At 44.4% G+C, this 25,501-nt stretch overlaps 1 protein-coding gene across 3 annotated transcripts in view; it reads right to left on the bottom strand.

Annotated features, from left to right (window-relative positions):
* The window catches only part of LOC140730813 (filamin-A-interacting protein 1-like), a 364,991-nt gene that overhangs the window by 134,286 nt on the left and 205,204 nt on the right, over positions 1 to 25,501 (bottom strand). For all 3 annotated transcript variants that reach the window (XM_073051748.1, XM_073051746.1, XM_073051747.1), the window contains exon 3: positions 10,498 to 10,671. In XM_073051748.1, the coding sequence (XP_072907849.1) occupies positions 10,498 to 10,671 (174 nt within the window). The remainder of the gene's footprint in view (positions 1 to 10,497; positions 10,672 to 25,501) is intronic.

Genomic DNA, 25,501 nt, shown 5'->3' with positions numbered 1-25,501 from the left:
GCTCTGCCTTAGATCCAACACTCACGGCACAGACGCACTCAGGGAGCAGGACACTCCCGACCGATGCACCACCCTCTCTCAGCCGGGAGGAGCTGGCTAGCTAGTAGATCACCTCTTTCAGAGCCTTAGTGACCAACATTCAGTCCTGACCTCGGCTGCTGTCTGCGTGGAGTTTGTATGTTCACACTGTGACCACGTGGCTCCCCTGGGTGCTCTGGTGTGTACATATGACAAATAAAGCTAGCCTTTGTCTATCAATCTTTACAACTTGAAACTATAAGTAGTATGCATTCTGAAATAATACAATACTGAATTCCTTTGACACTATAATCACTAAAGAGTCCAGCTTTGGGAAAGGAAAAAATACATTTGCAGCAGAGCCCAGGCCAGAAACCCGAGGGATTCGTATCAACAGGGAGAGACGTGCACAGACACAAGCCCAGCCTGTCCATCCTTCCCTTATGAACCAAAGTGCCCATTGCAGGTATCAGTCCAGTGATCATGTCTGCCACCACTTTATACACATGTAACTGGGTAGGGCAGGGAAGAAATCTAAACTTCAAAACTTGTTGTGGGATCTCCTGCCTCTTCACATGCATGGATGGTTGGGGCCTTTGTTAACTCAGTGTCAGAGGGACATCATGGAACAACCATCTGGATAAAGAGCTCAAGAATCTGCGGCAGCCAACACTAAGAACCCTCATCGCTCCAGACACGCCCTCTTCTCAGTGCTATCATCAAGGATGAGGTTCAGGAACCTGAAGACACACATTCAATGATTCAGAAACTCTCATGGTAAAAGATGCAAAGCCACTGTGGCGCTCACTCTCTTTGTGTGGGAGTGCAGGACAGAAGAACGTAAGCTGTTATACTAGGGATCTCTTCTGAGATCTATACAAAAAGGACATGTTACACCTGAACTTGAGGTGGACCAATATCCTTCTCATTTTTTTTCTCCGGTCCTGATGAAGGTCTCGCCTTCTTATAGAATTTTTTGAAGATGTAACTAGTAGAGTGGATAGGGGAGAGCCAGTGGATGTGGTATATTTAGATTTTCAAAAGGCTTTTGACAAGGCCCCACACAGGAGATTAGTGTGCAAACTTAAGGCACACGGTATTGGGGGTATGGTATTGATGTGGATAGAGAATTGGTTGGCAGACAGGAAGCAAAGAGTGGGAGTAAACGGGACCTTTTCAGAATGGCAGGCAGTGACTAGTGGGGTACCGCAAGGCTCAGTGCTGGGACCCCAGTTGTTTACAATATATATTAATGATTTAGACGTGGGAATTAAATGCAGCATCTCCAAGTTTGCGGGTGACACGAAGCTGGGCAGCGATGTTAGCTGTGAGGAGGATGCTAAGAGGATGCAGGGTGACTTGGATAGGTTAGGTGAGTGGGCAAATACATGGCAGATGCAATTTAATGTGGATAAATGTGAGGTTATCCACTTTGTTTGCAAGAACAGGAAAACAGATTATTATCTGAACGGTGGCCGATTAGGAAAAGGGGAGATGCGACGAGACCTGGGTGTCATTGTACACCAGTCATTGAAGGTGGGCATGCAGGTACAGCAGGCGGTGAAAAAGGCAAATGGTATGTCGGCATTCATAGCAAAAGGATTTGAGCACAGGAGCAGGGAGGTTCTACTGCAGTTGTACAAGGCCTTAGTGAGACCGCACCTAGAATATTGTGTGCAGTTTTGGTCCCCTAATCTGAGGAAAGACATTCTTGCCATAGAGGGAGTACAGAGAAGGTTCACCAAATTGATTCCTGGGATGGCAGAACTTTCATATGAAGAAAGACTGGATCGACTAGGCTTATACTCACTGGAATTTAGAAGATTGAGGGGGGAGCTTATTGAAACATATAAAATTCTAAAGGGATTGGACAGGCTCGATGCAGGAAGGTTGTTTCCGATGTTGGGGAAGTCCAGAACGAGGGGTCACAGTTTAAGGATAAAGGGGAAGTCTTTTAGGACCGAGATGAGGAAAAACTTCTTCACACAGAGAGTGGTGAATCTGTGGAATTCTCTGCCACAGGAAACAGTTGAGGTCGGTTCATTGGCTATATTTAAGAGGAAGTTAGATATGGCCCTTGTGGCTAAAGGGATCGGGGGTATGGAGAGAAAGCAGGTACAGGGTTCTGAGTTGGATGATCAGCCATGATCTCAGAATGGCGGTGCAGGCTCGAAGGGCCGAATGGCCTAGTCCTGCACCTATTTTCTATGTTTCTATGTTTTACCATCAGATGTCTGAAGGGACAAAGGACACTTCCTCAATATTTTCCCTCTCTTTTTGCACCGCTTATCTAATTTTACATACTTTTTGTAACTTATAGTTTTTATTACTATGTATTGCAATTTACTGCTGTGGCAAAGCAACAGATTTCACACCAAATGCCCATGATATCACTTCTGATTCTGACTCTGATTCTGCTATGTAGATTTTAGTTAGGTATTGGGTAAGGTTCCTCATAGCAGAGGCTCATTTGGAAAGTCCAGAGGCACGAGACCCAGGGAAACTTGGCTCTGTGGATTGAGGAATGGCTTGCCCGTTGAAGGCCGGGAGTAGTTGTAGGTTGACATTATTCTACCTGGAGGTCAGTGACCAGTGGTGTCCCTTGTGCTTTTTGTGATTTTTATAAATGACTTGGAGAAGGAAATGAGAGTGGGTTAGTAAGTTTGCAGATGACACGGAGGTTGGTGGAGTTCTGGACAGTGTGGAGGGTTGTAGGTTGCAGTGGGACATTGGAAGGATGAAGAACTGGGCCGAGAAGTGGCAGATGCTGTTCAACCCAGAGAAGTGTAGGTGATTTAATTTAGAAGTTCAAGTTTGAAGGCAGAATATGGGTTAATGCATGATTTTTAACTGTGTGGAGGAATGGGGGAATTTTGGGGTTCACATCTATAGATTCCTCAAAGTCACGGCACAAGTTGATAGGGTTTTTAAGAAGATGTATGGTGTGCTGGCTTTCATTAGATGAAGGATTGAGTTCAAGAGCACTGAGGTAATGTTACAGCTCTCCAAAACCCTGATTGGATCACACTGGAATATTGTGGCCAGTTCTGGTTGCCTCATTATAGGAAGAATGTGGAGGCTTTAGAGAGGGTGCAGAGGAGATTTACCAGGATGCTGCCTGCACTACAGAACATATCTAATGATGATAGGTTGACTAAGCTAGGGCTTTTCTTGTTGAAGTGAAGGAGGACGAGAAATGACTTGATTGATGTGTGCAAGTTGATAAGAGTCATAGATGGAGTAGGTAGCTGGAGAGTTGGACAATAAACTGGACTGGTCAAAGAACACTGAGGCTGTCTACAAGAAGGGTCAGAGCCGTCTCTATTTCCTGAGGAGACTGCGGTCCTTTAACATCTGCCGCACGATGCTGAGGATGTTCTACGAGGCTGTGGTGGCCAGTGCTATCATGTTTGCTGTTGTGTGCTGGGGCAGCAGGCTGAGGGTAGCAGACACCAACAGAATCAACAAACTCATTCGTAAGGCCAGTGATGTTGTTGGGGTGGAACTGGACTCTCTGACAGTGGTGTCTGAAAATAGGATGCTGTCCAAGTTGCATGCCATCTTGGACAATGTCTCCCATCCACTCCATAATGTACTGGTTAGGCACAGGAGTACATTCAGCCAGAGACTCATTCCACCGAGATGTAACACTGAGTGTCATAGGAAGTCATTCCTGCCTGTGGCCATCAAACTTTACAACTCCTCTCTCGGAATGTCAGACACCCTGAGCCAATAGGCTGGTCCTGGACTTATTTCCACTGGGCATGATTAACTTATTATTATTTAATTATTTATAGTTTTACATTGCTGTATTTCTTCACTATTCTTGGTTGGTGCGGCTGTAATGAAACCCAGTTTCCCTCGGGATCAATAAAGTATGTCTGTCTGTCTGCTTTTCCTTCGGTGGAAATGTCTAGTACCAGGGGGTGTAATTTTAAGGTCATTGGAGGAAAGCAGAGATAATATGTCAAAGGTAGGTTTTTTTACACAGAGAGCGGTGAGTGTGGGGAACATGCTACCAGGGATGGTGCTAGAAGCAGATACATTAGCGATATTTAAGGAAATCTTAGATAGGCTCATGCATGATAGGAAAATGGAGGTCTGTGTAGACAGGGGAGGTTAGATTGACCTTAGAGTAGGTTAAAAGGTTGGAGCAACATTGTGGGCCGAAAGGCCTGTGCTGTGCTGTAATGTTCTTTGTTCTATACACGCCTTCAGAGAAAAGCAGGTAATCTCTTCAGATTTCACTGTGGGTGAGAGTTGGCCCAACTTTGGTTGATGTGCTCATCTGTTTGTACAAGCTATGTTTATGACAACGTATCCAGCTTCATGACTCCACCGACTCATCCCATTCTGGAACTGCATTCCGAGCCAGTGACGCCAACTCTGCAATGTTGGCACTTCATCAACTGTGCACAGCTAGTGCCCAGCTCCAACCTGTTTGTGGACATTGGCAAACTACAGCAGGTGGGATTTAATCTGCCCGCTTCTGGTGTCACTCTCTGCGCTCTGAAATGCCACACCCAGGCTTACATTTGGAGAGCTTTAAAATGCTTGTTTACATTGTAAATACATGCTCCTGTTCATCTACATATGCACATTTTATTCCATATCTGTCCTGAAACTGCCAACTTTGTTTTTTATACAATTCTTTATAACTGTTGACTGTTGATTTTTGTTGAATGTCAAGCCCTGACCAGCACACCTCAGCAAATTTCTAAAACGTGTAAATGTTTAAGGTGATTAAAGTTGATTGTTGGCCCTTGCTCCTTAACAAGCGATGTTGCGCTGTCAAAAATCGAGATAGCTCAGAGATGAATGATTTTGTGCACAGTTCTGAATGTCGTAGCACCTACTGAGACTGCCAGTCTGCACTGAAGTTTTCAACCTGACAGGGTTTGCTCAGGTTCAGCACAGCCGAGCTTTCACTAATATTACCGCTCCTGAGGGTTTGCTGTTTTTAGGGCCAAAACTGCTTCTTTGTCAGAATCAGAATCAGGTTTATGTCATGAAACTTGCTGCTTTGTGGCAGCGGTACGTTGCAATGCATAATAACAAAACACACTTTATATTACAATAAGAACTGTGTTTTCAAAATTAAATGAAATAAGTAGTGCAGAAAGAGAACAAAGAAAATTGAAGTAGTGTCCAGGGTTCATTGCCCATTCAGAGATCAGATGGTGGAGGGGAAGAAGCTGTTCCTGAATGAGTGTGTGTATTCTGTATCTCCTTCCTTGACAGTAGCAATGGGAAGAGGGCATCTCCTGGGCGATGGGGGTCCTTAATGATGGATGCTGCCTTTCTGAGACATCACCTTTTGAAGATGTTCTCAATACTGGGGAGGCTAGTGGCCAAGATGCAACTTTCTTCAGCTTTTTCCAGTCCTCTGCATTTGCCCCCTCCCTACCAGACGGTGATGTGACCGGTTCGAATTCTCTGCTCAGTACATCTGTAGAAATTTGCCAGAGTCTTTGTTGTCTCCTTGAACTCCTGATAACATATAGCCGCTCTTGTGCCTTCTTTGTAATTGTATCAACGTGTCGGGCTTCAGAAATGTTGACACCCCAGGAACTTGAAACTGCCCTCCCTTTCCCCTGCCGACCCCCTGATGAGGACTGGTACGTGTTCCCTCGACTTCCCCTTCCTGAAGCTCTCAATCAGTTCCTTGGTCTTACTGATGTTGAGTTCAACACCACTCAACCAGCTGATCTATCTCAATCCTGTATTCACTCCTGTACCCAGTCCTCACTGAGATCTGTGATAACACCTATGTAATCCCCTACCAACACAATTTACGTGGACTGGGTGGCTGTGGTCTCTGGAGATCCTTGCCTCGGGATCATACTAGACTCCTGCACACATCTCACAGTTTGGTGCTCAAGGTTGTATTGGAGAGGGTCACACGAACTCTGTCCTTATAGAGAGAAGGTCGAGTACTTTCCATCTGCCCTTGTGAAAAAGCATTCATTATCCATGTTCATAGACTGTTCTGCAGGTTTTCCCAAAGCCCAGACATTCATTGAGTGTACTCGTCTTACAGAGCCTTTCCTGACAACCTCTCACCAGGATTTCCTGACTGTAACCCTCGTAAGTCTCCCTGGTTCCAGTGCACAGAGAAGATTCCTCATGCAGGCCATACTCCTCTCAGAATTCCTCCCACTCTCCACACACCCAGTGCCTTTCGCTCCCTTCATAGTGCCATACGTGCATTTGGCATCAGCTGTCCCAGGTAGCTGGGCGATCACTGCTTGCACAGGCTGACCCTGCTTTACAAAAGAGCCATTTTGCTACAAAACTGTCCATGCTGCCATTCTTTGCAATGTGAACCCTCTTTTTCCAATAAATCTCAAGTTATCCAATCCTGCAGGATGTTTTTCTCTCGCGTTAATTCAGATTCAGGTTCGTATATTTATCATCGGTACTGCACATTGAAACATTCAGTCAACTGCGCCGTTTGCGTAAGCAATCAACACAATCCAAGGTTATGCTGGGGGCAGCCCGAGAATGGTGCTACACATTCTGGCACCAACATCGCATGGCCACAATGTTCAGCAATCAACAGAGAACACAACTAAATAGAACATACCAAGTGACAAAGCAACAACAGCAACCCTTTCCTTCCATCCATCCATGCACGTACACTATTCTAACTCCTTCAGCCTCCAGCCTCCAGCACACTGGTAGCTTGGTCCTTTGCCTTCTCCAGTAGAGTCACAGAGATTTGAAGACTCATCATGCAGTTTCATTGGCTCTTCTCTCAGCCCTGGAGCATCTGGGCCGTGAAGATTCTCAGGATCATCAAGATGCTCTTCAATGACTACAGCTCGGTGTTCAATATTATCATCACCTCAAGTCTAATCAATATGCTTCAAGATCTGGGCTTTGATAGCTCCCTGTGCAATTGGATCCTCGATTTCCTCACTTGCAGAACCCAGACTGTATGGGATGGCAACAACATCTTCACTGTCGCCATCAGCACAGGTGCACCAAAAGGTCGCGTGCTCAGTCCCCTGCCCTACTCGCTTTTACTAACAACTGCGAGGCTAAGAACAGCTCCATTGCCATATTTAATTTTGCTGATGACACTACTGTTGGCCACATCAAAGGTGGTGATGAATCGGCATATAAGAGGGAAATTGACAATCTGTCCAAGTGGTGCCACATTCAACATCAGCAAAACCAAAAGCTGATTGTTGACTACATGAAGAAGAAACCAGAGGTCCATGAGCCAGTCCTTATGAGGGGAATGGAGGTGGAGAGGGTCAGTAACTTTCAACTCCTGGACGTTATCATAGCAGCACATAAGTACATTATAAAGAAGGCATGACCACATCTCTACTTTCTTAGAAGTTTGTGCAGATTCAGCATGTCATCTAAAACCTTGTCAAACTTTAATAAGAAATAGGAGCAGGAATAGGCCCTCCGGCCCATCGACCCTGCCCCGCCACTCAATAAGATCATGGCTGATCTGTCTGTCAACTCAGCTCCATCTACCAGTCTTTTCCCCATAACCTTTAATTCCCTTACTATGTAAAAACCTATCTAACTATATCTTAAATATATTTAGTGAAGAAGCCTCAACTGCTTCCCTGGGCAGAGAATTCCACAGATTCACCACTCTCTGGGGAAAACAGTCTCTCCTTATCTCCGTCCTAAATCTTCTGCCCTGAATCTTGAGGCAATATCCCCTAGTTCTAGACTCACCTACCAATGGAAACAACTTTCCTACTTCTATCTTATCTATCCCTTTCAAAATTTTATATGTTTCTATAAAATCCCTCTCATTCTTCTGAATTCCAGAGAGTATAGTCCCAGGTGACTCAATCTCTCCTCATGGATTAACTCCTTCATCCCTGGAATCAACATGGTGAACCTCCTCTGCACTGCCTCCAAAGCCAGTATATCCTTCCTCAAGTATGGAGACCAGAACTGCACACAGTACTCCAGGTGCAGCCTCACCAGTACCCTGTATAGTTTCAGCATGATCTCCCTGCTCTTGAATTCAATCCCTCTAGCAATGAAGGCCAACATTCCGTTTGTCTTCTTAATAACCTGTTGTACCTGCAAGCCAACTTTTTGTGATTCATGAACAAGCACTCCCAAGTCCCTCTGCACAACAGCATGCTGCAATCTTTCACCATTTAAATAATAATCTGCTCTTCTATTATTCCTTCCAAAGTGGATGATCTTATATTTACCAACGTTGTATTCCATCTGCCAGACCTTGGCCCACTCACTTAACCTATCTATATCCCTCTGCAGACTCTCCACATCCTCTGTACAATTTGCTTTTCCACTCAGTCAATACACAGTGGAGAGTGTCCTGATAGAACCATAGAACCATAGAACATTACAGCACAGAAACAGGCCCTTTGGCCCTTCTTGGCTGTGCCAAACCATTTTTCTGCCTAGTGTCACTGGGCCTGGGCCATATCCCTCCAAACCCCTCTCATCCATATACCTGTCCAAGTTTTTCTTAAATGTCAAAAGTGAGCCCACATTCACCATTTCATCTGGCAGCTCATTCCACACTCCCACCACTCTCTGTGTGAATAACAGCCTAGTGTGGAAATACCAATGGCCAAGAACACAAGAGCCTACAAAAATTGGTGGATACAGCTTATTCCATCGTCGGTAAAGCCCTCCCCACCACTGAGCACATCTACATGCTGTATTGCCACAAGAAAGCAGCATCCATCAACAAGGACCTCCACTCTTGAAGAGAGACTCATGCTCTCAGGAAGGAGGTACAGGTTCAAGAATTCCAGGTCCCCACCACCAGCTTCAAGAACAGTTTTACCCTGCGACCGTCAGGTTCCTGAACCAGCATAAATAACCTCAACTCTGAACTGATCCCACAGCCTTTCAAAGACTTCTCAACTCATGTTCTCAGGATTTATTTATTTATCTATTGGCTTATTGATTGATTGATTTGCGCAGTGTGTCTTCTTTTGTGCATTCGTTCATTGTTCTACTGCGAATGCCTGCAAGAAATTGTACCTCATTATAGTTATGGTGACATATACGTACTTTGATGATAAATTTACTTGGAACTTCGAACTTTGAAGATATATTCCTAACCCTGTTGATTGGGTTGTCATTCACAGCTGAGACCCTCCTTTGCCACTCCTTCTCCAGTCCAAGGCCATATGAACAGTACTGTACTGCAGCTGAAAATTCTACACAAAGTAATGGGTACAACCCAGTCCATTATGGGTAAAGCCCTCCCCACCACTGAGCACATTTGCACAAACTTTGACACAGAAGAGCAGCATCCATCATCAGGAACCCCCCCCCCCCCCCCCCAGGACACACTCTCCTCTCGCTGCTACCTTCAGGAAGAAGGAACAGAAGCCTCAGGACTCACACCACAAGGTTCAGAAGCAGATATTACCCCTCAAGCATCAGGCTCTTGAACCAGAATGGATAACTTCATTCTACTTCACTTTTCCAATCTTTGAAATGTTCCCATAACCTATGGACTCACTTTCAAGGACTCTTCATCTCATGTTCTTGATATTTATTGTTTATTTATTTATTATGATTATATCTTTCTTTTTGTATTTGCACAGTTTGTTGTCTTTTGCACACTGGCTGAATACCCAAGTTGGTGTGGTCTTTCACTGATTCTATTAAGGTTATTATTCTTTTATGGATTTGTTCAGTATGTTCAGAAGGAAATGAATCTCAGGGTTGTATAAGTTGACATATATGTTCTTCGAGAATAAATTTACTTTTGAACTTAAGAACTTTTTTGCGATGTCTGTTCACATGTCTTCAAGCTGGCAAAGGAGGACCTCAGCTGTGACTGCGAACACAATTAACGTGGGGACACAGTGATGTAATGTCCAAGTGTTATTGCTCCACAGTTTTGAGAAGCTAAAAGTCAAAACTGTCGATTTGTTTTTCCGTCCACTTTGCATTTATTACTCCCCCGTGTAAATTCTGTACGAGCAAATTTTGTTGCATATCTCAAACTTTTGGCTAGCATTTCTTGAAGGCAGGTTTCTGTAATGCAATCAGCCGTAACCCAGTGGTCAGCTGGACAGCAGAGCGCTGCTGAGAACTGACTGCAGTCGCTGCACGTTCGCGGCTACGTGGTGAGAATGACAAACACCAGCAGTGCATCGATTGGAGAGGGCAAGCTGAGCCCGACAACGTCTGTTTCAGGGTGGAGTTATGCAAGGACCCCTCAACGACACAGCTGTGTTAACCTGTGATACTGAAACACCAGACTGATGGAGATGGATTACGAGTGGATTCTCTTTGATGACACTGTCCATGGAACTGGTTCAGTACCCTCCTGAGAATGAAACTGGCATTGTTACCCCATAGGATGCTAATTTTCACTTGAAAAGGTGCATTGTGACTGCACCTAGTAGAATAGTGAAATTTGACTATTGCCACTAGCATACCTAACAGCAAGAACCCAAACAATTTTCTGCAAGGAAATTCCTTGATGTAAGGATGAACTCATACCTCTGCCATGGGTTTCTCATATACATCCTCCCCTGGACTTTTCTCCTGGAAGTGACAGGCATCTCGGTACAATGTCTGCAAAATCTTCTCAGGAACAGCCAGACCGTAATAAGCCTCAAGAGTCTCGGGATTTATCTTGTCCGACTTCAGCAGGTGAATTACATCCTCTCGAGCCTGTGAAGATTGATTAAAGCGTGTTTACATTTAACTCCAGACCTAGCTCATAATTGAAGAGGTAATGAAGGCAAGTGAACCCAATGTAATATTTTATAGGATAATAAATCTCAGCATATTAATTTACAGTGAATTACCTTCCACCCCATATAATGTCAAATAGCAGAGTTTCACTCTACATGATTGGTTTATCCCTGGGCTGTGTATGTCCCATATGGCACATAATAAAAAATCTGTAAAGCAAAGATACTTCATAAAGTTTGTGAATATCAAAAAATTACTGTAAAGAGCAGTAAACAATAAAAAAACTAAATCTAATCAATATTTGATGTGACTACCCTTTGCCTTTAAAACTGCATCAATTGTACACTGTTGTGCTAGTAGGTTGTTCCAAGCACCTCAGAGAACTTGGCCACAGTTCTTCAGCAGACTTTGGCTGTCTCGCTTGCTTCTGTCTCTGCAGGTGATCCCAGACAGGCTGGATGATGTTGAGATCAGGGCTCTGTGGAGACCATACGATCTGAAACTATATAAAAGATCTAGCGTGCCTAGCACTTACCCACAGTACTGTATGTATGTATGCATTTATGTATGCGTGTGTGTATATGTATGTACTGTTTGTATTTAAGCTCAAGTTTATTGTCATCTGACTGTACACATATACAACCAAATGTTCCTCCGGACAACGATGCAGCAACAAAACATAAAGCAAAATATTACCATAAATAAGGTAATAAAATATAATTCAAGAAGGCACGCTGTGCACAGCACAGGTAAACAGTAAATGGCAAACTCCTAGTGAAGGGGCCTCGGTGGTGGCAGGGTATCTATTAGTCTCATAGCCTGAGGGAAGAAGCTGTTACCCAGTCTGACAGTCCTCGTCCTGATGCATCTGTACCTCCTTCCTGGGTGAAAGAAATTGTGCAATGGGTGGTAGGGATCCTCAACAATGCTTTGGGGCTTTTGTATACAACACTCTTAGTAAATGTCGATAACGGGGAAGGGAGACTCTGACGACCCTCTTGGCAGTTTTTACAGTCGTCTGGCGGGTTTTTATTTTTTCATCCATTTATTCATTCAGAGATACAGAACAGTAAAAAACCCTTCCAGCCCAATGAGCCCATGCAGCACAATTACACCCATGTTACAGTTTGCGCCTGGGCCTAAAGTCTTTATTATTAAAAAAATAATTCAGACAAGGTCTCACATGGGAGTCTGGTCCGAAAAGCAATGGTCGTGATTGGTTTCGTGATTGGAAGCCTGTGTCCAGTATTTTGCCACAGGAATTGGTGCTGGGGCCCTTCCTTCTTGTTATATGCATTAACACATTGGATTTGAATGCAGGAGGTGCGAACAGCAAGTTTGCAGATGATATAAATAGTGGTGGTGGGGAGGGCAGTGAGAGGCTACAGGACCAGGTCTATCAGTTGGTAAAATAGGCCGGGGAAAGACGGATGGAATTTGATCGCAGTAAGCGTAGGACGATGTACTATGGGAAACTAATTAGGTGGAGCATACACAATGACTGACAGGGCCATAAGGAGTATTGAGGACTTTGGTGCAGAACTCACGTAGGCAGCACAGTAGAGTAGCAGTCAGTGCAAATGCTTTACAGTGGCACCGTTCACCGATCAGGGTTCGATTCCCACCACTATCCGTAAGGAGCTTGTGACTGTGAGGATTTCCTCCGGGTGCTCCGGTTTCTCCCCACATCCCAAAGACACACAGTTAAGATTAGCACGTTGCGGGCGCGCCGAGTTGGAGCCAGATGCACGGTGACGACCCTGGGACTGCGCTGGTCAATGATGCGTTTCAACGTTTCGACGTGAATGTGGCAAATAAAGCTTTAAAAAGGAACCTAGAAAAGGACAGCATTGGTAATTAGGTGGTTAGGAAGCCAATGGGTACCTGGCCTTCTGCCTGGACGCAGAATTTAAGAGCAAGGAAACCTTGGTGCAACTTTATAGAATGTTTGTAGTTGAATTACTGCAATTTGAACAGTGCACCACAACAAGAGAGGGTGCAGAGTAAATTCACCAGCACTTTGACAGTTACAGGGTGTTTCAGTTGTGAGGAGAGATTGTATAGGCTATCTCTGTTTTCCTCAGAGGGTAGAGCATATAAAATTACAAATGGCACAGATGAGGTGGACAGCAGAAAACGTTCCCCCCCCACCCCCACACGGCAGAGATATCAAAAGCCCGTGGACGTAGTTTAAGGGGAAGAGGTAGAAGGCTTACAAGGGTTCTGATGTTCTCATACAGAGGTGTGGAGCACGCTGCCTGGGGGAATAGTGGACTCTTACCACCTATGAGAAATTCCTAGTCAGACAGGTCAGGCAGCATCTATGGAGAGAGAAGCAGGGTAATGCCGCAGACGTGGGCCTTCCTTTGTCAGCAGACAAGCGAATCCCAGTGATGCTGGCAGAGAGAGATGGTGGCGGCCTGAGAGCAGTGGTTAGTCAGAGCTGTTCTGTCCAAAAGGAGGTGTAAATAGAGGGAATTCAAACACTGTTTGAATTTGCAGCATCTGCAGATTTCCTCGTGTAAGTAGAGGGAGACGGTTAAGAACTATGAAAAGAAAGAGACAAGGCTGGGATGGTAAGTTGCAGGATGCAGCAGCTTCAGGTGCTCTGAGATAAAGGAGAGTGCTGGATATACTCAGCAGATCAGGCAGCTGTGAAGAGAGGCAAATTACCATTCCAGATGGATAACCAGAGGTCATGAGTGGTCATCTCCAACGTGAACTGGAAGCGTTGGTTTTCTGTAATCTTTGGGATTAATACTGAGTCCAGAGGGCTGCAGCATCACTGGACCTGTTATCTAAAAGTGAGCTGTCCATTAGTTACAGTCATAGCTTCATACAGCAGGGAAACCTTCCCTTCAGCCCATCTAGTCCATGCTGATGAAGATGCCCATCTACACTGGCCCATTTGCCTGCATTTTGTACACCTCTATAAAACTACCTTTCTGTTCTCTACTCCAAGAAATATCATCCTAGGCTTCCCACCCCCTCCCTACAACTCTGTCCCTTGAGTCCTGGCACCATTCTTGTAAATTTTTTCTCCACCCTTTTCAGATTATGTGACAGATGGGTACAGGTCTGAATGCCTGCATCATAGGTTCTAATATTCACCCTGCTTCATGAAACGTGGGCCAAATTCCTTCTGACAGAAGGGTTCTATTGATTCACGGAGTGAGGAAGGTAAGGGACAGGAAAGTCCTGAGAGTGGGAGGAGGACTGTGAGGTCAGGCAAGATGTCCTTGTACATAATCTACAGAAAGCTAAGGTGAAGATGTAGGAGGGAAAATGGTAGATCCATTTATTACAAGAGGATTTGAGGGCAAGCAGTCCTACTCCCCTCCAAGAGGCTCGCAACCTTGCCATGGTTTGGAGGCTCGCGTGACGCAATGACTGGGCAGCTTGTGTTGGCTGGAGTTACGCTTTGGCTCTCGGTAGGGTCACCCGTGCCAAACAGGTCAAAGGGTAGAGATCAAACTAAGAGTGGTCCACCGGTCCTCCAGGTCTGGGGGTCCAGCTCAGGGCAAACGACCCTGACCGGTCAAACAAAATTGTTACATAACAGCAATGAAGAATCTTTCTACATCCAAGTCCAATAGTTTTCCTGAGTCTTGCATGACTGACACTACCGAAGACTGAGAGGAGGATACTGATATGATGAAGGAAGCCCTGAGGACTGCCAGAAGTGGAGGACATTCACTGCTACCCTGAATGCCAGTGGCATAAGTAAGTCCTACTGGATTTCTGCATCTCTGGAAGATTGTGAACACAGTGTACATTTATGGTAGGAAGAATGTTCTTGCTTCAGGGAATTTCACTGCACTGGTTCCTGTGGTGTGCTGTGAGTACGCACGAACGACAAGTGACTGAAATTTGAATTCTCAGACAGCCCAGCAAGCTGGGTGCAGGCAGGATGTTTCCCTGGGCTGAGGAGGCTGGAACCAGAGGCCTCTGCCTCTCAGAATGAGGACGAGGGGGCTGCTTAGGGCTGAGGTGGGGAGAGATCCCTTCCTCTCAAAGTTAGCCTTCAGAATTTCCTACCCCAGAGGCCCAGTCACTGAGTTCATTTAAAACAGAGATGGATCGATTTCTGAGCATTAATGGAATCACATGACATGGGGACCCGTCCTGGAAAATATCACAGAGGCGAAAGATCAGCACTTTCTTGATGCATGGCAGAGCCTAGCTCAAGGGGGTGGGTGGTGGGGGAGCTCAGATAGTCTTACACCTGCTCCAAATTCTCACGTTCTCATTTTGCTTTTATCTACAATGCCAACTGCTGGTTCGGCATCGATCTCCAGGGGAGAAAAAATAGTCCACAGCTGAAGCTGGTCTGTCTCTGCCGTCAACCCATGAATGGGGTTGCCCCAGTGGCCACACGACACTTTGGGGAGGGACATTCCCTGGGTGTATCAGTGGCCCAAATCATCAACTGCTTATTCCTGTTTATTTATTTAACGTGGAGAAGATTCTAACTGGTTGCATCACCATCTGGTATGGGGGGGCCAATGCACAGAATTGGAAAGAGCTGCAGAGGGTCGTAAACGCTATCAGCTCCATCGTGGGCACTAGGTTCCCCATCACGGAGGACCCTCCCCCCCCACCCAGAGCATGCCCCTTTCTCATTACTACCATCGGGGGGAGGTACAGGAGCCTGGAAACCCACACTCAACACTTTAGGAACAGTTTCTTCCTCTCTGCCATCGGATTTCTGATCAGACAATAAACCAGCCCATGAACACAATCTCACTATATATGCTATCCCATGTGTACACACACACACACACACACACACACACACACACACACACACACACACACACACACACACACACACACACACACTCTCACACACACACACACACACACACACACACTCACACACACACACACACACACACACACACACACACACACACACACACACACACACACACACACACACACACACACAATGAAACACCCTGGGAAAGGTTTCACTGCTGCTAATGTAATGGTCATTCTGTAGCAGCAGGGTTTGGGTTATGACTAGAGATACCGGGGGATTTGGAATGTGCGCCATCCAATGAGGGGAGTGTTGCTTCTTTCTTGTGCGTCTGAGAGGAGCATTCGCGGTCTTCTGTCGGAGAGAGATGGAGAGAGAAGACGCGAGAGGTGCAAGCTGGTAGACCGCAGGACGGAGTGGACTTGAAGTGAGGGTCTGGGAGTCGACGACACTTTGAGAAAATCGCTGGGGAACTAATGGATGGAAAATGTAAGCTTTGATGTGCACAGTAGACTGTTTCATTAAAATGGGCCCCTTTTCTTTTTGTTTTCTTTACTAACCCTCTAGACAAACTAAGAATTATAAAGCTCAATTGTTTAATTGCATATAGTGTACTGTCCGATATTTTGTGGTACTGATTTGTAACAGCAAACACAACACGCAGCATCCGTACAAACAAGATTTCACAAGTTAGGCAGGGCCGGAGACTATCTTCCCCTAGACTAATACTGCCGGCCGAACCTGAGGATCACAAGTATATATATATATGTATATTTACTGTACGTGTGTTTCAGGTTGGTGTTAGTTGGGCCATTGGTTAATCAGGACAGAACTGCTTATTTGAGGCAACTCTTAGAGAACATAAGCTAACTGAAAAAATAGCAGGAATGCCCTTCATTAATTTGCAACACAATGCCGCTTAATTCGGACGGGAAACTTCTGCCAAACAGTTTCTAACTATCGCCAGTTGCAGGCACTTGCATGGCCGTTAGACATGACACCGTGCTTATAGTGAACAGTTTTTAAATAGTGTCCGTTGTATGTGTTTGTGTTCAAAAGAGCAATGATTTTTGTCGTTGATAGTTGGCAAGTGATAAGCAATAAGACAATCCAGAATTGTTTTTGCCCCCTGCAGTTTCTAGCATTCAGGCTTGGAGATGCCAGAAATGGCCAGGAGTGAAAATGAAACAATTTCACTGCTCCAACAAGTTAGAATCTATGAAGAATTTAAAGGTATCGGCGATCGTCTTGAATGTTACAATGAAAACAAAGATCTGGTCTTCAGCATCATCATTTGAAACCAGTCCATTATCTGCACTAGAAGTCTGATTGATTTTATTCATTTACTGCTAAAAGAACGTGAAGTGGGTGAATTCTTGTGTTGTTAAGTATCGGGAACTAATACAAGGTTTTATAGCGCTGTAGTAGTATTGGTAGTAATCTAATTTGTTCTCTATTTCACTTAAATATATAATTTATTACTCAGTTTGTCTTTTTTTTACTATTTCCATTAAACTTCAGCTAATTGGGGCAGCTACTAAATTGGGCCATAATGTACTGGGTCCCTATACGCCCCAATTAATGGCAATCACTGTATATAATATTTTATTCATTTATATACTATCTATGTATATTATTTTTCCTTATTCCAATTTGTTATACATTGCACTGTACTGCTGCCGCAAAACAACAAATCCCATGGCACAAGCAAGTGTCTCTGCCTGAAATGTCAACTCTTTACTCTTTTCCATGGATGCGTTTTGTGTGTATTGCTCAGCAGTTCCCTGTATTTCGCTGAAGCTTCAGCCTGGTTTACACATCAGACTTGAAACTACAGTCAGCACTTCAGGGGCACTGCTGCCGACAGCCCTCCTAGACCCATGCTTTCTTAACCTTGTTCTGAGTTGGTTTTGTATCTACAGGTAGGTCCCAACAAATGAAAGAACACGACTTGTTCAAGTAGTTGTTCATATCAGAGTCATAGAGCTATAGTGGACTACACCAGGCTCTTCAGCTCGTCTGCTCCATGCTAGACTGTCATTCCACCTAATTTCATCCACCTGCACCTGGACTGGAGCCCTCCATACCCCTTCCATCCACAAACCTCTCTTAACCATTGAAATTGAACCCGCATCCATCACTTCCACTGGTTTCACACTCTCCCCATTAAGAAGCTCCCCCTCACGCTCCACTTAAACATTAATCCATGACCTGGACGACTAGTTTTAGCCTCATTTAACCTCGGTGCAAAAAGCCTGCTTGCATTTATCCTATCTATACTCCTTATAATTTTGTATATGAAGTCAATTTTACAGAAATGCTTAAAACTATGATAGGCATAGATAAGGTGCTTGGGAATGATCTTTTCCCTGGGGTAGAGAAGTCCTAAAGCAAGGGGCATAGGTTTAAGCTGAGGGGAGGGGAGTTTGAAAAGGGACCTGAGGGGTAACGTTTTTACATAGAGGATGGTGAGTACATGGGCTGAGCAGCGGAAGAGTTGAGGCAGGTACAACAAACTTGTAAACTCAAATCAGCTCCATCACGGGCACTAGCCTCCGTAGTATCTGAACATCTTCAAGGAGCTGCCGCAAAGATAACAAATTTCACGTGACATTAAACCTGATTCTGATCCTGAAGGTATCCTTTAAGAAGTACTCGGGTGGGTACATGGAGTGATGCAGCCTGAAGGGGTTTGGGCTGCAGGCAGGAAACTGGGACTAGCTTGGTAGGCACTGTGTCGACATGGACCATGACTCTATAGTTCTACGAAGGCTTTGCCTGAAACCTTGGCTATTTCACGTAATTACTCTGCTTCAGTTAATACTCTCGTTATCTTCCTCCCCAAATTATGTGACAAAGCTAGAGTTCTGTACAACGTCCCTGTTTTAGGTAAAGAGCTAGACAAGAACAGCTGTAAAGAATTGCATGGTTGAAAGAAAAAATTCTTATTGTAACTCAAATCAGATCTGACAAAGACATTTCACACACACATAGAATGTACGTGGTCACCCACTAAGAAATCCTTGTGGCAACTAAAAGAAACATTGAAGTGAGGTCATTGGAAGAATGGAATGTCCTCGTATCGGCTCGAATGGCTGTCTATTGGAGAAAAACTGCATTAGTGTCACAGCATCCCTTGTCCACCATGTCTCTACCTCCCACCTTCTCTCTGCGTCCTCTACACACAATGGCCACTTTACTAGGTACTTCCTGTATCTAACAAAGTGGCCACGGAGTGTACGTTTGTGGTCTTCTGCTGCTGTAGCCCATCCACTTCAAGGTTTGACATGTTGTGTGTTCTGCACAGCGCTGTAGTAATGCGGGATTATTTGAGTTACTGTCAGCTTGAACCAGTCTGGCCGTTCTCCTCCGACAGGGCAGCTGCTCGCTGGATGTTTTTGTTTCTGTTCTGCTTCTCGCACCATTCTCTATCAACTCTAGAGACAGCAGTGCGTGGAAACCTTCAGCCGATCAGCAGTTTCTGAGGGGACGCAAACCAAACCGTCCGGCCCCAACACTCATTCCACGGTCAAAGTCACTTAGATCACACTTCTTCCCCATTCGGGTGTTTGGTCTGAACAATAACCGAACCTTGACCTTGCCTGAAATTTTTTAAGCACTGAGTTGCTGCCACATGACTGGCCGTTCAGATACTTGCATTGATGAGCAGCTGTACCTAATAAAGTGGCTACAGACTGTTTGTAAAGGTGAAGTGAAAGGCAGCGGTGACGTATAGAAAAATAAATAAAGTGAGAATGGGAAGTATGTCGTTTGTCGGTTTATTTTCAGTAACCCATTCAGCTACCTAATCCAAACTGTACTTCACATTTGCACAATTAAAGAACAAGCGGACACAGAATTATTCTGCTAAGGACAGTATCGGTGGTACCTTTGACATCAAAGTAGACAGGCCGACGGATGTTTCTGTCCACTGAGATTGGATTGTCTTTTGGGGTACAAATTATTCATGGCAATGTTTTATGAATATTTAATATGTCAGGAGATATCTCTTTCACTTTTAGTTAAACAGAGTAATTAGTTTCCATTGAAACATAAATACTTGATACCCGTGCGTGGACTTGATTCAGAGAAAAACATTGCCATCTTTTCAGCTGGAAGTTGAAAACGGTAGCTTCCAAACCTTTCAATGGGTTTTTCATTGGGCCTCTGTAGAGTCCCATCTTCTATCCAGAGACCACTACCCCTGAGGTCCTGTTTTTCAGCTTTGAGCCTCACTCCCTATACTCTCACTTCAGCACCTCACTCCTTTCCCTGCCTGTGTCGTCGGTGCCAATGTTTACCAGCTCTTCAGTCCGCTTACTCTCCTCCTTCAGAATGCCATGGACCCAATTCGATTCATCCCTGACCCTGGCACCTGAGAGGCAATACATCATCTGGGTATCTTTCACGTCTGTAGAATCTCCTGTCTCCTCGTCTAACTATGGAATCCCCTATCACTACTGCACTCTCTTCCCTCTTCCCTGCTGAGCCACAGGGCCTGACCCTTGGCACTGCAGCTTTCCCCTGGTGGGTCCCCACCCAACAGTGTCCAAAGCAGTGTACTTGTTACTGAGTAATATTGGTTGCCAATAATCCTGTATGACACAGAAGTTTGTGCCTCCTAAAGGAAACTTGTGATTTTCATATGAGGCAATATTTTTTCTGTTCGGCCAACGGAAAGGCTGATGGGGCAGCGTGGTCAGGACTGGGCAATCCCAGGACAGGGTCTACACCGTAAAGGAGTGTCCAGCTTTGCATCACTTGCAATAATGACCAAGAACTTAGCAGATAACTCACATCTGAACTGTAACGAGAACTGGGATAATCTGCAGAAGGAAATGAAAAGGGCAGTGGAATGGGGAGACTGGTTCATCGTGGAGAGATCGGTGATGCATTACATGAGGATGAAAGAAGAGGGGCAACAAGCGATACTGTTCAAGCGGGGTGCATAGACCATTGACAGTGGTAGGGCAGACTGAAGTGTCTAGTCAGTTAATCACAGTTTAGTAATAAAGGCAACAGGGTGTAGAAGCAAGGAGGACACACTGAACCTTTATAAAATGGTGGTGTGGCCTTAGCTGGAGTATTGAACTCAATGCTGTCACTGTGTAGGAAGGATGCTGAGACTTTAGAGAGGACTCAGGGGAGATTTGACAAAAAAGGCTCCTGAGAGAAGGGGGAGATGGACGAAGAGAAGGCTGAGGGAAGATCTAATAAAAGTAAAAAGAATCATGAGGGGTCTGGATAGAGGTCACCCCCATTGATAGAGCGGGTCTATCACTGGAGGTCACAAAGCAGAGGAGAACTGAAACTGACAGGGAGGGGAACCTTTGTTTAACAAAAAAAAAAAAATTCTACAGATGCCGGAAAGCCAAAGCCACACACACAAAACGCTGGAGGAACTCAGAAGGCCGAGCAGCATCTATGGAAAATAATAAATAGCTGACGTTTCAGTCCAAGACCCTTCTTCAGGACTGGAGAGAAAGGAGGTAGACACCAGAATAAAAAGGTGAGGGAAGGGGATGAAGGATAGCTAGAAGATGGTAGGTGAACCTCCTCTGAACCCTCTCCAATGTCAGCACATCCTTTCTTAAATAAGGGGTCCAAAATAGTTCACAACACTCCAAGTGAAGCCTCACCAATGCCTTATAAAGCCTTAGCATTACATCCTTGATTTTATATTCTAGTCCTCTCAAAATGAATGTTAACATTGCATTTGCCTTCCTCACCACCAACTCAACCTGCAACTTAACCTTTAGGGGGTTCTGCACAAGAACTCCTAAGTCCCTTTGCACCCTGATTTAAAAAAATTCTCCCCATTTAGAAAATACACTATGCCTTTATTTTTTTCTACTAAAGTTCATGACTCAATTCTTTTCCCATGTTCCCAATCTGTCTAAGTCCTTCTACAGACTCCCTGCTTCCTCAGTGTTAGCTGTCCCTCCACCTATGTTTATATCATCAGCAAACTTGGGCACAAAGCCATCAATTCCATCATCCAAATCATTGACATATAATGTGAAAAGAAGCGGTCACAATACCAGCCCCTGAAGAACACCACTAGTCACTGGCAGCCGAACAGAAAAGGTCCCTCTTTGCCCCTTGCCAGTCACCTAATCTGCTATCCATGCTAGTATCTTTCCTGTAATACCATGGGCTCTTTTCTTGTTAACTAGCTTAATCTGTGGCAACTTTGCAAAGGCCTTCTGAAAATCCAAGTACACAACATCCACCAATTGTCCTTTTACTAGCCTGCTTGTTATTTCCTCAAAGATTTTGAACAGATTTGTCGGAGAATTTCTTCATTTAAGGAAACCATGCTGACTTTGTTCTACTTTATCATGTACTTTCAAGTACCCCAAAACCTCATCCTTAATAATGGACTCCAACATCTTTCCCACCACTGAAGTCAGGCCTATAATTTCCTTTCTTCTGTCTCCTTACCTTGAAGAGTGGAATGACATTTACAATTTTCCAGACCTCTGGAGCCATGGCAGAATCTAATGATTCTTGAGAAATCATTACTAATGCCCCCACAATCTCTTCAGCTAGCTCGTTCAGAGCTCTGGGATGTAGTCCATCTGGTCCTTGTAACTTATCTACTTTCATACCTTTCAACTTCCCAAACACCCTCTCCTTAGTAATAGCAACTGCACTCACTTCTACCCCTGAGACTATGAAATTTCTAGCAAACTGCTATTGTCTTCCGCAGTGAAGACTGATACAAGATACTTAACAGGTTTTATTGGCCATTTCTTTGTCCTCTTCAGAGTCAATTATCAGCAGCTGAATATTCAGTCTTACATCTCTTTTACTCTTTATATAAATGAAAAAATATTTTAGATGTTGATTTTTAGAAGCTTTCCTATTCTCTAACTTCACACTAATTTTTGCTGTATTGTCTGCCCTCTATTTTGTTTCTATGCTGTCCTTAACTTCCCTTGTCAGCCACGGTTGCTTCATCGTCCCTTTAAAATGCTTCTTCATCTTTAGGATGTATCCATCCTAAGCCTCCTGAGCTGTTTCCAGAACTTCCAGCTATCGCTGCCCTGCCATCACCCCTCTACTGTTCCCTTCCAATTAACTTCTCCCTCTCAAACAACAGGGTGAGTTCAATAATATTATGATCACTGCTTCCTTAGGGTTCCTTTACCGTAAGCTCCCTACTTCACTGCACAACACCCAATCCAGAATTGCCTTTTCTCTTATGGGCTCAATCACAAACTGCTCTAAAGAGCCACCTTGTAGGCGTTCTACAAATTCCCTCTCTTTTGATCCATCACCAACCTGATTTTCCCAATTTACCCGCAGATTGAAAGTCTATCTGCTAAATCCCTTATGTTTATGAAGCACTGGTAGGTGATCAGTGATCACCTGTGAGTTAAGAGAAACAGTTAATGTTTCAGATCAAAACAAATTTTTCATTGTACCCATACATCATTGTATTTGTGTACTGTATACGACAATAAACTCGACATGAGCTCGTCCTAACTTGACCCTATGAGATTATATTTCAGATTTTCAGCAAGTGCAGTGTTTATTTCTCATTTCTCGTGTGGTTGGGTTTGTGGGGACTCCAAAAATCAAAAACCTCTGCAGTGCGCTTGCAAGACTCGTTCCTGTGAGTTGAGCTATAATAATTAATTAGACGGTGATCACATTTTTTCCAAATCTGTAAAGAAGACTGAACTTTGAACAGCAGGCACTCCACAAAACAACTCCCTCCCAATCTTATACCGTTCTCTAACTTCTACTGGACTATTAATGGATATGAACTTTTCACATGGTTCCTGTTAAGCAGTCAGAGACTTTTCTCTTTTTTTTTAAACCCTGCCCACGCAAGCCTGTTCTGCTCTACTGCCAAGACAGCCCACAGGATGATGTCATTTTTTCTCAGAACAGAGCAGTCAGGCAGGGAGGTTTGCTAATGTAATGACTTATCTGCACACTGGCCTTCAGCCAAACTCTATCACGGTGTAAGTCTCGAAACATTAACCCTAACAATAGAGTATTTCCAGATGAGCAACAAGTAGATCTGTGGAAAAAGCAGTCACAATGGCCACGCTTACACTGGCCCACCGTTGCCGTGTGTGCGTTATCAGCAGGTTGCAGCCTGGCTAATTAATGTGACAGCTGGTCAGTCATATCAAGAGATCCGTCAGTACTTTCTACAGATCTCAGCACTGAAGGAATTTCTCACGTACCTTGTGTCCACATAAATCTAGAAAAGTTAACAACGAGTGTTGGAGACGGACTCTTGAAGCTGCTTTCCATGATGACTGAGTACAGGCAGACTTTACTTTTACCACTTTATATCTCCGTTTCAAGGATCAACTTCGGGAATGAACTTTAATTTCCATATACATTTACACATATTCGGAATCTGCTGTGGTGTTTTGGTGCAACACACAATGCAAAAACAACATTCAACCAATATAAAGAATAAAACTATAAAGTTTGAGGTTGAAGCACAGAAATGAATAAAATGTACATAAATCCATAAATATCAGTGGGTATTTAAGCCATATTATAAAAAGAGGTTTAAAATCTCTGTGAGTTAGTACGAAAGTAATTCATAGTGTGGTGAATAGTTGGAACTTGTTAGCACAGAGTGTTGTGAATGCTCAGTCAATGAACACGTTTAAAACCATAGGACTATAAGACATAGAAGCAGAATTGACTATCAGCACATTGAGTCTATCCTGACATTCCACTATGGCTGATTAATTATCCCTCTTAACCCCATCCTCTTGCCTTCTCCCTGTAACCCTTGATCCCTTTAAACTAATCAAGCATCTATCGACCTTTAAATATACCCAGTGACTTGGCCTCCACAGCCATCTGTGGTAATGAATTCCACGATTTACCACCCTCTGACTAAAGAAATCCCTCCTCATCTCTTTTATAAAGGCACATCCTTCTATTCCGAGGCTGTGCCCTCTGGTCCTAGACTCCCCCACTGTAGGAAACATCCTCTTCACGCCCACTCTATCGAGGCAATCCAATATTTGATAGGTTTCAATGAGATCCCTCCCTCACTCTTCTAAACTCCAGCGAGTACAGGCCCAGAGCCATCAAGCGCTCCTCAGACATTAATGCTTTCACTCCCAGAATCATTCTCACAAACAACCTCTCGATCCTCCTCAATACCACTTCGTCCTTTCTTATATAAGGGGCCCAAAACTGCTCACAAACTCCTGGTGCACTCTGACAAATGCCTTAGAAAGCCTTGGTATTACACCCTCGCTTTTATATTCTAGTCCTCCCGCAATGAATGCTAACATGGTGAATCTGTGGAATTCTCTGCCACAGGAAACAGTTGAGGCCGGTTCATTGGCTATATTTAAGAGGAAGTTAGATATGGCCTTTGTGGCTAAAGGGATCAGGGGGTATGGAGAGAAAGCAGGTACAGGGTTCTGAGTTGGATGATCAGCCATGATCATACTGAATGGCGGTGCAGGCTCGAAGGGCCGAATGGCCTACTCCTGCACCTATTTTCTATGTTTCTATGTTTCTAACATTGCATTTGCTTTCCTTACCATCGAATCAAACCACAAGTTAACCTTAGGGAATGCTGCATGAGGACTGTCAGATGAATTGAAGATCATTTGTTAGAATGGAGTGAATGCGCAAGTATGGGGACAAAGAGAGAAATCTGGTCATTGAGCTCAAGACAGAGACCTGACTGTGGCAATGATGTTGATGGTCACGATCTTCAAGTTTCTCGGTGTCAATATCTCCTGCTCCAACCAAGATGATGGTGAAGAAGCATACCAGTTCCTGTCCTTCCTCAGAAGGCTAAGGAAACTTGGCCTGTCCCCGATGGCTCACTCATTTTTACAGATGCACCATAGAAAACATCGTTATCTGAGTGCGACACAGCTCGGTACAGCAACTGCTCTGTAAGAAACTGCAGTTATGAGCACAGTCCAGACATTGCAAAAAGCAGTCTCGGTCCACACTTCCTGCTGCTTCAGGAAAACTGTCAACATAGTTAAGGACCCCATTCACGCCAGTAATTCTCCCTTCTCCTCCCCCCCGTTG

Source organism: Hemitrygon akajei, chromosome 7 (genome assembly GCF_048418815.1).
Source record: "Hemitrygon akajei chromosome 7, sHemAka1.3, whole genome shotgun sequence".
NCBI classification, from domain to species: domain Eukaryota; kingdom Metazoa; phylum Chordata; class Chondrichthyes; order Myliobatiformes; family Dasyatidae; genus Hemitrygon; species Hemitrygon akajei.
This window is presented reverse-complemented; position numbering and strand designations above follow the sequence as displayed.